This window comes from Dendrobium catenatum, unplaced genomic scaffold (genome assembly GCF_001605985.2).
Source record: "Dendrobium catenatum unplaced genomic scaffold, ASM160598v2 fragScaff_scaffold_1056, whole genome shotgun sequence".
In the NCBI taxonomy this organism is placed as follows: Eukaryota; Viridiplantae; Streptophyta; class Magnoliopsida; order Asparagales; family Orchidaceae; genus Dendrobium; species Dendrobium catenatum.
In genome coordinates, this window is record NW_021319518.1 from 730,208 (window position 1) to 743,320 (window position 13,113).

Here is a 13,113-nt window from a genome sequence, read left to right on the forward strand (position 1 = left end):
TATATATATATATATATTGTTATAAGAAAGAAGTAAACATAAAAACTGGCTTAAAATAGGTGCAGCCTTCTCTTTTAATCCTACTGAACTTTTTTTGCTTTTTGGCTGCAAATCTTTTTAATATTCCTACCATAAAATTCAATAGAATTTAAAATGCAGTCTTGATTTAACAATTGATGCAATTATTGTAAATTGTGAAATTTTTAAAGAAATTATAACCATGATGATTAAAATATATCTTGATATTTAAGAGTTTAGCTTTGTTTGGGACTTTACCTTTAAATTACCATTAAGTTCTGCAAGGTTCAACAGGTGAGGCTTTGTTTGGGACAGCTCTTTTACTATTTTTTAAAGCAACTTTTTATTATAAAATTAAATTTTTTATATCAGAAAGTTAAGACTCTACCAAAAAGGACGGGAAGACGTAGAGGAGCTCTAGGGTTTTTCGTGGGTTTTGAGGCTTCTCTCTTGCCTCCGCCGCCGACTTTCCGGGAGAGGAAGGCCTCTCTCGGAACTCTCTGCATGGATCTCAAGCAGGCTGATTTCCCTCCGTTGAGATCCTCCACTCTGGGAATGCTGCTCCACCGCTAGAACGTTCCTATGCGAACAACTTCATTGATGTCTCCCTGCCTTAAGAAGACTTTGAAATGTCCTTTGTTCCTCCTAAGTCAAAGCTCTCATTCGTTGCTGGTGATCTTTCGGAGGGCGCTTCCATTTGGTCCCTGTCTCTTGTTGGTTATTCGCTAGGTCCGCGTCCATACTATGAACGATTACTTGCTTCCATGAACAAGGTTTGGCAGTTGAAATGTTCTATCTCACTTCTCTCCTTAGCTGATGGGTTTTTTTTCTTATCAAGTTCACCTCTAGGGAAGATTACTCTAAGGTTTGGACTGGTGGTCCATGGTTTTTACTTGGTAGACCATTCATTTTGCAAAAATGGTAGCCCAAGTTTAAACCAAGGCGGGATGAATCCGCCTCCTTCCCCATTTGGATTAAAATTGTGGACTTGCCGCTTGCTCTGTGGAGTCCTTTCGGGATATAAAAAATTGCTAGTTACATCGGCATCCCATTGAATGTTGATTCCCTCACTGCCAAGAGAACGAGGCTAACCTTTGCTCGGGTTTGTGTCCAAATCAGCAAAGATTCCCTGCTCCCTGATGAGATCCTGATTGAAATTGATGGGGAAGACCTCAACCTTCAAGTTCTTTATGATTGGAAACCTTCCTGCTATGAAGGTTGTGGCTCTATTATGCACCCGTTCTCTCTTTGCCCGGACAATCCCAACCCGAAACCCCAACTCCCTCCTCCCAAATTCAAAGGTCGCAGCACTAGTCGACGCCCCTTCAGTCGTCCTTCTAACTCTATTCAACCCCCGATGCAGAAACCTCCCAATCTCCCACCGATCATTCCCCCTCGGTATATCTTACCTTCGCCTGCTGCTTTACCTCCCTCCTCTAATGAGTTGATCACTAATCCTCCCACTCTTCAAATCCATTCCACCTTCTTTAACCCTCAGCCACTATCCACAGCGGTTAAATCTCCTACACCTCAAAGTCCTAAATCGCATGCGGCCTCTCAACATCTTTCCAAAGCTATTGATGCTACTCCTCCTCAAAGCCCTACGCTGTTTGCGGGTCCTGACAAGGAACCTGTCATTTCCAATTTAAACCTTATCACTGAAACTTCCTCATCCTCTAATAATCTCATCCAGATTCCTAAAAAGTCAACCCCTATACCTTTCTCTACCTCCCCTGCACCCCCCTTCATAAAACCATTCATCACAAAAAACAAATTTGAGTATTTGGTGGATGAAGATTCCTCTTCTCCTTCTAATGATCAGATTATTTCTCAAGAGGTCTCTACCTCTTCGAATGTGGGCAAGAAAAAGCTGAAGGCTAAGGATCCTCCTGACCCACCACCTTCTTCTTCTAAACAGACCCGAGGGGAAAATGCCAGGAAGGCAAAATTTCCAAATCCTGATTAATGTATTTTACCTATAGCTTGTTGGAATGTGAGAGGGTTTAATAACCCTGACAAAGTTTTTTCCTATAGAGATTTGGTTTCCTCTCAAAGTCTAAAGTTTCTTTGCATCCTTGAAGCTAAAGTTCACTCTTCTGCTCTTCAAGACCCCTGGTTTGTTAACTCTCATACCATTTTTAGCAATGAGGATAGCTGCAATAACTTCAATATTTCTACTGTTGGTAGGATTTGGTTAAAATGGGATTCTTCTGTCTTCTCCTTTAATCCCCTTTTTTCTTCTTCTCAAATGATTCATGGCACCCTTTCTTGTGGTTCTTTACCTCCTTTCTTGATGTCTGTCATATATGCTGCTAACACTGCTCAGGAGAGGGATTCTCTTGGCAATATATGAGAGGTTTGATTCCTACTTCGCCTCACCTGTGGATCATTTTGGGTGACTTTAATTGTTGCCGTTTTGCTAATGAAAAAGCTGGTGGTATTGAGCTTTTACCTAGCAGGCTTGGGGAACTCAATAACTTCATTTTTGATGGGGGAGTTCATGATTTTCCCTCTGTTGGTTTGTTTTACACTTTGTCCAACTTGCAGATCAGTCAACCTATTCACATTAAGCTCGACAGGATGCTTGTTAATGTTGAATTTCTGTATGTTTTTCCACAAGCTTATTACAACATCTTACCTACGGCCAACTCTGATCACTCCCCTTTGGTGTTATTAGCAGCTCCCAAATCCCACACGCCTCGTCGTTTTCTTTTTAAAAATTACTGGATTCATATGGTTGGTTTTTTGGAGGATGTTTTGGATTCTTTCTCCCATTATAATCAATGAAGCCCTATTACCTCCCTACACAGAAATTTGAAATGCTTAAAGGTTAAATTGAAGGATAAGGATCGGTCTTCTTCTCACTATCTTTCTAAGTCCATTTTGGAATTTAAGAGCAAGCATCATGATTGCCTTTCTAAGAGCAAGCATCATGATTGCCTTTTGGCACTCCAAAATCAACCTTTGGATTCTGAACTTAACAATAATTTGAAGACTATCAAAGAGCATCTTATTAAGCTCCAAGCTTCTTGGGCTTCGTGGATTTCTCAGAGGGCTAAAGAGCATTGGCTTTCCAAAGGTGAGGATGATCTTGGTTTCCTCTATGCTAAAATTCGGTCCAGGGCCAACCTTAACATGATTAGGGAAATCTCTTTCCCTTGGGGGCATTTCACTAATCATAAAGATATTGTTGAGGTCCTCATATTGCACTGTACTGATTCCTTCAATGCCCCTAAGCCGCTTAACGCTCTCAACTTTAATATTCCTTCTGGAAAAGTGATTCCTGACAGTTTACTTCCAACCCTTTTAGCTCCCTTTTCTAATGATGAAATTAAGGAGGCGATTTTTCCTGGGCATAGTTTTTCTGCTCCGGGTCCAGATGGGTTCACTTTTGCTTTTTATAAACTCTCTTAGCACATCATTGGCCTTCAAGTTTGCAACGCTGTCAAGAATTTTTATAGAACTGGTCATCTTCCCAAAGGGGTCAAAGCCTCTGCTCTCATTTTAATTCCAAAAGGTCATCATGCCTCCACTATTAATGATTATAGACCTATATCATTACGCGATGTGCTTTATAAAATTGTGACTAAAGTTCTTGCTAATATATTGAAATTAGTGTTGCCTCCTATTCATGATAGTAAAGTGGGCTTTGTTAAAGGGAGATGCTCTACGGATAACATTCTTTTAGCTGGTGAAATTCTGAAGGATTTCTTTCTTCTCAAAATATTTTTTGTGCCAAACTTGATATCAAGAAAGCCTTGACTCAGTGTCTCATGACTTTCTCAAAGTTAGGATGAAGCAAAAAGGCTTCCCGGAGCAGTTCATTAAGTGGGTTGATGGTTGCTTATCGGGTGTGTTCCTCTCCATTTGTTTGAATGGCACTCTTGAAGGTTTTTTCTCCACTACCACTGGACTTCGCCAAGGTTGTCCTTTATCCCCTCTACTGTTTTGCATTGTGATGGATGCTCTTTCATGTTCTCTCAATCAGGATTTTGAGAGTCCTAATCTCCGGTGCCTTAGAAATGGGGTTACTTTTAATTATTTACTGTATGCGGACGATTTGCTTATTTTCGGTAATGCGACCCCTTCCTCTGCTAACTCCCTCATGGAATCACTGAATTATTTTGCCAATGCATCCGGGCTCTTTATTAATCCTGCTAAAAGTTCCATCCTATTTTCAAAAATTGCTACCCACTCTGAGGCCGTCTGTCGCATTTTGGGCATTACAAAAGTGGATTCTTATCTGAAATACGTCTCCTTGTTTCTCAATCTAGGTTCAAATTTTCTCACTTCCAACCGCTATTGAGTAGAATTTCTACTCTACTTGACGGTTGGAAAGTCAAATTCCTTTCTTTTGCAGGTAGAGACCAATTTCTCAAATTCACAATTGCTAATATCATAACTTATTGGATTAGAGGATCCATTATACCAAGGAAATGCCAGAAAATTATCACTAGTTTATGTTCCAAATTTTTATTTCATGGTAAAATTGGCGGTAAGAAATTGCATTTGATAGCTTGGAAAGACACTGCTATTCCTACTCATTTTGGTGGCATTGGCATTAATTTCCTTGAGGCGTTATATCATGCTTCCTCTGTATCTTTTATATGGAGGTTATATAATACTCAATCTATGGCCTCAATCTGGTGTAGGCTCAATTACATTTCAGTTTGGAAGTCTCCCAGTCCTCATGCCTCTAAGTTCTGGAAACTGATTTGTTTTGTTGCTCAAAAAATAAAAAATTGCATTGTTATTTCTGTGAATACTCATGCTAATCTTTCTATGGCCTGGGACCCTTGGTGTAACGGATCTGTTTTGACAGATTTTATTCCTGTTGGGGATTTTGAAAAGCTTTTGATTAACTCTTATTGGGTTAATGAAACCTGGATTCTTCCTGCCTCCTGGCCGGAACATCTTAGATTAGCTATTTGGAGTTGTCCTGTTAATGAAAAACCTGCATTGACTTGGTTGGGCTCTTCTAAGCCCTCTTTTAAAGCTTATATTGCTCAGTTTTTTTAGCATTTGAATGAAGTTGAATGGCATAAATTTATCTGGCATAAAAAACATGTTTTACGGTATTCCTGTTACTCTTGGATGGCAATCATTGGGAAGCTTAAACTAGCAGATGTTTTGATTAACAGGGGAATTTCGGTGAACCCCTACTGTGCTTTTTGTCTTAGCCATCTGGAAACTCATAACCATATGTTTTTTTCTTGTGATTTCACTTTTACGGTGGTTACTATGCTCCTACCTGTTTTAAAAAGCTTCTTTTTGAGGCCTAACCTTCTTCAAGTGTTCGATTATCTGGATAATTCTAATGTCGAAGATAAGAATTTCTGCTTCCTTGTTGTTTTGTGCACGATTTATCATTTGTGGCTGGAAAGGAATAGCAGGAGGTTCGACAATTCTTGGAAACATCCGAATGAGCTCATACTGAGTATTAAAAATGCTATTATACGGAGAGTTAAAAACTGGAATGGTTGGGATCTGATATCTAATCGTTTTGCTCTGCTCTCTTCTTAGTTTGGATCTCTGCTGGCTTTGTTTTGGCCATTTTTTTTGCTGATGGCTGTGATTGTTTTGCTGGGTCAGTGATGATGAGGCTTGCCTGTGCACTTACAAATATTGAAGTTGGACATTTTCTGCCTTTGGATTCTCGTCAGCTGCTGGTTGCCTGCTTACAGTTTTTGGGGGAATTTTGGCAACCAGTCTTCCCTGGACGGCCAACTTTCTGGATTTTGCTTGTTGTCTGAGTAGTTTTTGGCAATTTTGATTTTGTCTTCTCTGAATCTGTATTGTACTTGTTGCATGCAGGTTAGCCTCTCCATAAGACCATTTTTGGCTTTCTCAACTCCCCCCCCCCCCCCTCTAATTCTCAATTCTCTTGTACTATATGGGTTTTTGCCCAAATTTCCCAATAAAACTTTAAACAGTTAAAAAAAATCATCATACGAAACCTAAGTCTTCATTAAGAGAAAACATCAAGAGAAAAAGCTATACAGTCCCCACGAAAAACCACCAAATTAGGTTTAAATTTATTCGCTATTAGCATCACCTTTAGTCAGAACAGGCTAGAAATGTTTTTTTAACAAAAAAAGTAATATATTCAAAAAAAAAAAAAATTCAATATATTATTTACACTCTAATTCTAAATTTTTACAGTGTAAAATTGATATTTTTTAATTATATTCTATAAAATAAAAATATATACATCATAAAAATGATGAAAGCAGAGATATTATTTTGTGCGGTCTTCGAATAATCCAGGATGAATTCACGAACGCGCCTGTCCCAGTAGCCAGGCAGTACACAATGCAAAAATGACGTGATACGGTTCTCATTTGACTCTAGACATCATTGACCGCACAAAATATTTCCAAAAAACAGCACATACTATTATCATGCCCATTTGAATCCCCAACTTTAGTCATAAAGGTATTTTGTCCACATTGATTGCATTAACTTTCAGTACAGAGGTGTCCCTTACGAATGATGCAAATAAACTAACTGAAAATGAGTCAAATTGCGCTCAATGTGAAATCACTTATCAGAGTGTTGAAAATAAAATAATAATAATTAATTTTTGTAATTGGAGTTGTCCATCATCAGTTTACCCTTTAATTATTGCTAAAATAAATGTTTGTCCCCCCATATTTGTATCAGTTGAGGTGTCACCAATCCAGTTTTTTATCAAATCAATTAACAATATGTTAAATAAAAATTCTTTATCAAATAATTAATTCGATTTAGGTAAATAGTGATTCAAGATTAAATAGAGCTTAAGTTAAGGATTATATATATATATATATATATATATATATAAGAAAATATTAATCATATTAATAATAGAATTTTGATTATAATAAATCATTGATAGGATAATATTTATATATCATATAATTGCATTCATAATGGATGTGCTTGTTGATATTATTTGCTAGCATAGTTGAGGAGTCTATAGAATAGCGACGCACTTTCAAGGTATTAGGCTCTAATAGACATGTGAAAAAAAATTGTCTTTGTTAAGATATTATATATGATCAACTACTTACTTATTACATGAGTAGGATAAAATCAAGGATCAACCTTAAGCTCATATCATTTTGCTTTAGTCATGGATGTGCTCACAAGACATTTGCAAGAGGTTGTACCCTTATGTATGTTTTTTGCTGATGATATTCTTCTTATTGATAAGACTAGAAAGGGAGTTGAAGGTAAACTTGAATTATGGAGGTCAACCTTAGAATCTAAAGGCTTTCCTTTGAGTAGATCTAAAACTGAATATATGGAATATAATTTTAAAAATAATAGTTCTAGTATGAGGATTGTGACTTTGGGTGTTCAAGTCATTAATAAGAGTAGGCATTTTAGATATCTTGGGACTATTGTTCAGAGTGATGGTGAAATAGATTGGGATATTATTAGTAGAATTCAAGTTGGATGGTTGAAGTGGAGGAATGCATCAGGCTTGTTGTGTGATAGAAATGTCCCCATCAAACTTTAGGAAAAATTCTATAAGATGGTGGTTAGACCTGCAATGTTTTATGGTGCAGAATGTTGGTCATTAAAAGAGAAGCATATATTACGTGTGTCAATATTTGACACAACACAAAAACCCGACTCGAATCCAACCCTAAAATTTCAGGTTAGGGTCAACCCGAACCTGAACCCGAAACGGATCGAGTTCGGGTTCAACAATTCGACCCATTTCAAAAATTGGGTCGAATTCGGGTTGACCCTTTGACCCAAAATTGACATGTTTTTTACCCAAAAATCAATTTTTGACCTAGCAACCCGAGATTGGCCCATTTTTTTACCCATTTTTAACTCGAAAAGCTGATATTGACCCGTTTTTGGACCTTAAAACTAGTAGTATTTTGTTGGCACCGTGTCATTCGGGTCGTCTCGAGTTGACTCAAATTCGAAGCGGGTCAGGTTCGGGTTGACCCGAATAATGTTGGGATAATTTTGGGTTCGACCCGAACCTGAACCCGACCCGTGACTTGAAATTGACACCCCTACATAATATTAAGTTAATTATTCTAGAGATGAAGATGCTCAAGTGAATGAGTGGCTTTACGTACTCTTAGAGACATGATACAAAATGAGCATATATGTGAAAAGGTTGGAGTAGCTCCAATTGAAGATAAGATTAGAGAGAGATGCCTTAGATGGTTTGGTCGCATAAAACAGTGATTTTCTGATGACCCGATTAGAAAAGTAGATGTATAAGATTTGACTTATGTTAAGAAGGGTAGAGGTAGACCTAAAAAGACTTGGTTGTAAAATATTACAAATTACATTTCTTTATTAGATTTAAATGAAAATTTAACTATTAATATGGCACAATGGAGAAAAAAGGATTCATATGGCCGCCCCCACATAATATATTATTGATGTTAATATATAATAATAAGTAAGCAATTAAGAATCATATTGGACCAGCTAGTATTGTTATGTCCTGGAAGATTCACGTTGATAGAGAAATATAAAGTTTAACGTCTTAGATTTGTACGAAGATCCAGTACACAACCAGGTAAAAGAGGGTATAGCGTTTATAAGAGACATCAGAGTTTTTACATGGAAACACCTGAAAAGGGGGAAAAATCACAGGGCCTAACCCAGTTTGAATGAATCCACTAATGTTTGCAGTCGATTACAAATTAGGCCTTTCCTTAGGGGAAGGTCTTGGCTTGATGTAGAAAATATACATCATATAGAGTGCATTACATGGTGGGAATTGGAAGAATAAGTATTGACATGTTCGTTTGGATGGAAAGACTATAGACGGCGGGTGACGGTGGTCAGAAAGGCCGTAATAGGATAACGGTGGTCGAAAGGGCATTAGTCGGTGAGCGACGAAGGTCGGAAAGAACGTTGTCGGGTGATGGAGGTTGGAATGACCATAATCGGCGTTCGATGAATGTTAGAAAGATCGTTATTATGCGACGGACGTCGAAATGATCATAGTCAGTGGGCGACAGAGGTTAGAAGGATTGTAATCAGCAGATGACAGAGGTCAAAAAGACCATTATCACGCGACGAAGGTCAGAAGGACCGTAGTCACGAGCGAAGAAAGTCAAATGGACCCTAGTTGGCGGGTGACAAAGATCAGAAAGACTAATCCTGGCGACGGAGGTCAGAAGGATCGTAGTTGGCGGGCGAGGGAGGCCGGAAAGACCGTAGTCGACGGGCGAGGAAGGTCGAAAATACCGTAGTCAGCAAGAGACGGAGGTCGGAGGGATCGTTATCTAACAGCGAATGTCAGAAGGACTGTAGACAGCGGGCGGCGAAGGTCGGAAAGATCATTATATGGAAATGAAGGTCGGAAGGACCGTAGTCAACCGACGACGGAGGTCAGAAAGATCGTAATCTGGCAATTTTGGAGGTCAGAATACAATTTTGGAGCCTTTTCTTATTTTCTTTTCATTTACTAGAAATTTGGCACCAACGCAACTCACTTTGATTTGTTGGTTTGGAGCTTAAGCTATCAACCAAGAGGTCATGGATTCGAAGCTTGTGTTTATGATGTGTGTGAGTTTACCTTAATTGGCCTAAATGTCCAAAAAAAAGGAAATTAAGCACATTACTCAATAAGTTTCAGAAGTTTTGCTCTATATACTATTGGAACGCAGCTCATCTTGATAATATTGTTGAGAATTTTAACTGCCAATCAAGAGATCGTGAGTTCGAGTCTTACGTATGTGATGTGTGTATGAATTTATCTTATTTAACCAAAATGTATGATGACGTATACTGTTTTATTTGGGACTCTATGGGGTTGCACACTAAGAACCTTCTGAACTGATTTCTTAACTATGGAGCTGTGGGCAACTTGGCTTAGCTGTCTTTACCATGGCTTTACCAATTCCTACACAAAATCAATTAAAGCAGAATGGAAAACTTTCAATGCTCTAAATTCCTTGTTATTTTTGTGATAGGAAATACTTAGATCCAAGTATTCCTATCGATTCGAGTGGGGAAAAAAGCAATAGAATGGCTGTTTTCTGCAGGAAATCAGCCCAAAACGCAGGAAAACAGTAGAAAAACAGAGAAATCTGTAGGAAATCTGAGAGAAAAACACACAATGGACTTATATTCCACTAGTAGATGATCAAAACAAAAGCAAGATACAATGTTCTTCGATTCGAATAGGAAGAACAATCTCTCCGACAATCTCCGCAATGCCCAAGAGCCCAAGCAAGAACCCTAGATCTCAATACAGTTCAAATTCAAGTGAGGCTCTAAATTCTCACCAAAACTCCCTAATAAAGGACAAAGGGACAATTACAAACTTCCTAAACAGTCCCCCAACATCAAAATTCCCTCCAAGCACACCCAAAAGCCATGTGGACTCTCCTTTGGTTTCCGCTCAGACCCGCAGCTCCCGCTCTTGTCTTTCTCCGCCTGGAATAGTAACAAGTTGATCCGGTCGGGCTGGACGGTCCAGCGCCGCCCCCCTCCTGGCCGGCGTAACATTTGTTGTTCACACTTGATTTTTTTCTCACTCATCGCTTTGCTCTGCACTTTGATATTAACCCGTAAGGCTTAAGTGCTCCTGATTACAGACTTCAGATTTTGTTCGCCCTTCCGAATACAGTGAATTTTGAGTACAGAACTACAGCATGATGCAACATAATCATGCAGCAAATGCATTTGTAAGGCAAGGTGTGTCTCCAAAGTTCGAGAAATGCATTTCATTTGACAAGTAAAATAGTATCTTGTAGATGATATGAAAGCATTCCCTAAAAGAAGATATTTGAGAAGTTTGGAACGCAAAAATTATAGCAGCAACCTGAGGCTCTATCAAGAATTGGATCCTGTTCTAACTGCCAGATTAGAAGAACATAATATTAGTTGCAAAAGCTGAAGTAGAATCGAAATGGAGCAATGGCTCACAATCACACTACATGGATTCCAGTTTTTTTGACGACAAGAAAGGAGATGGCCAAAAATATGGTAATTTGTCAGATTACTGTAATTCAGGCGTGAATGGCACGGGTAGGCAATTCTCTTGTAAGCGATCAGACCTGACCATTCTCGATTAAGATCAAGCAAAATAGGCCTCAAGATATTCAGTACGACGCTTGTCAAAAATGGATTTCCGGTCGGGTTTAGCCCTAATAAGCTAAATACTTATATCAGGCCTCCGGTCCAATCTATTAAACCACAGTGGGTCAAATCGGGTGAGTATCGGTTTGATCCAAACCCAACCCGAACTCCTAAGCCTCCCGTGAGTCCTGGCACTGCAGAATAGAATGAAGTTTTAACTTTTTAGCTCGGGAAAAAATGGAAGCTGGAACATGCTGATTATACATAACGCAAATCTCGACTTCGTGAACTACATTACTCATCAAACCACATCAGCGTAGAAGCCCTTTTAAACATGAATCAATTTTTCCTGCAGATGTGAATTCTTCTTATCCTAACATCACACTGTGTTTAATAATTTAGATTCATGTTATTCAGCTGCCTTTATCAGCTAAAGAGTTTTTTCGGCAAGGATCTATCTCCAAGAGGGTGGGATCTAAGTTTCTAAGTAGTTACTAATCTCACACACTTTTTGGAGTTAGTTAAATATTTAATTCTATGAGGAGTCACCACAATCGTTTCCCCCCCAACAAATTTTCAAGTACTTATTTCTTTAGAAATGAAAGTTTTTAGTGGCATGAGCAGAGTTTCGCAATTGGCAAACAATGAAACTCATGGCTATATGGTTGAGAATTAACTTATAAGTGATCTCAACCCGTATTTATACGGTAAAAAGATGATATCTGGATAACAGAACTGTAAAATGCGGGTAGGAAAAGCTCATTCAAATGGCCAAAATGATAAGTCAAGAGCTATAAACGAATGTTCTTCTAACTTTCTTTCAATACTTGCGCAGGCTGCTCCTCCTAGAGTTCAAAGTCGAATTTCTTTAGTTTTGCGGCTCCTGGGCTAAGTTCCGATTTATGAGGAACCATGATATCGCTAGAAGATTTGGATGAAATTCATCCCGAAGAGTTGCATGAAACGCTTTTTTCAATTGTTTTCTTATAGGGATAGATGTGTTTAACGGAGCCAACAGAGATATTTCTTTTTTTCTTACTTTGTCTATATGAATCGAACGCTACCGGAGAAACATGGGGCTGAAGTTAACTCATTTTTGAGCTAAGATAAAAAAAGAAGAGTTTGGGATCAAGGTTCTTCCAATTGGACTTGGTAAAGGCCGCTGACTCGCAGTCCAGCCGGAAAGAATGAGCTTTTTTTTGGGGCGAAACCCCATCAAACAAAATAGCAACCCCCCAATTTAAAGCTTATCAAACTAGTTGAATTCAGCATCGAAGAGTTCTTACTCTAATTGGTTCAAGCAAACAATCTCGATCAAGAGAAATTTCAAATGAAAGCAACAAAGTGAAGAACAAATAAAATTCTTATGGTTGAATGATCTTTGCACTATTTCGTGTATCGGCTGGTTTCCCTCCGCGAATGAACTTGGGCTTATAGAAAACACTTATGACTGTATTTTGCATTTTTTGACTAACTCTTTTTTCCTTAAACTCGGGACAAATTTTGGCTATTTGGGTTAAATTGTAAAGTGTGCCTGAAGCTATACAGAATGAGTCTGAAAATCCAATCCAATATTTAAGGTTATGATTTTGTGATAAAATCAGTTTAATACAACAATTAAGGCTTAGAAGTATAGAAATTAAAATTATTTTAATTCATTTACTTTCAATAAATTAAAAAAAACTTAATTTTTTTAACAAGTCAATTAAACAACACTAAGTTTTCAAATGCAATATTTCATTAGTATTTTTTTTTTACATAACAAGATTAATATTCCTAATGAATTTCTTCAATTTTGATCTCATATAAATAACATTTTTATAAGTAATAACAATGATATTTTTTGAATAAAAAAGTGGGGTTTAAGTTGACAAAATTGATGCATATCTGAATAATAAATAATAATTTAATACATTTAATATTTCTATAAAGTGATCCTGACTCTGTAGCATCCAACAACACTAGTATATTTGCTGATCCTGTAGCCGAAGATTTCAATGCCCCTTTTGTAAAACTCTTAAAGACTTACTATTAGAATATGAC

At 37.9% G+C, this 13,113-nt stretch overlaps 2 protein-coding genes across 2 annotated transcripts in view; one reads left to right on the top strand and one right to left on the bottom strand.

Moving 5' to 3' along the window:
* Nucleotides 1-2,367: 2,367 nt before the first annotated feature.
* LOC110109164 lies at nt 2,368-3,432 on the top strand. Its single transcript, XM_020840102.1, has 2 exons — nt 2,368-2,754; nt 2,848-3,432. Exons 1-2 carry the CDS (start codon nt 2,368-2,370, stop codon nt 3,430-3,432), a joined length of 972 nt encoding a protein of 323 aa, XP_020695761.1.
* Nucleotides 3,433-10,566: 7,134 nt separating this feature from the next.
* Nucleotides 10,567-13,113, bottom strand: part of LOC110109165 (protein DEFECTIVE IN MERISTEM SILENCING 3) — a 9,348-nt gene continuing 6,801 nt past the window's right edge. The window contains exon 7 of the mRNA XM_028698233.1: nt 10,567-10,636. Coding sequence (XP_028554066.1) covers nt 10,567-10,636 — 70 coding nt within the window. The remainder of the gene's footprint in view (nt 10,637-13,113) is intronic.

Coding starts and splice junctions, on each gene's coding strand:
- LOC110109164 (XM_020840102.1), top strand. CDS start 2,368: ATGAGAGGTTTGATTCCTACTTCGCCTCACCTGTGGATCATTTTGGGT. Junction 2,755..2,847: donor AAAATTACTGGATTCATATG/GTTGGTTTTTTG, acceptor AAATGCTTAAAG/GTTAAATTGAAGGATAAGGA.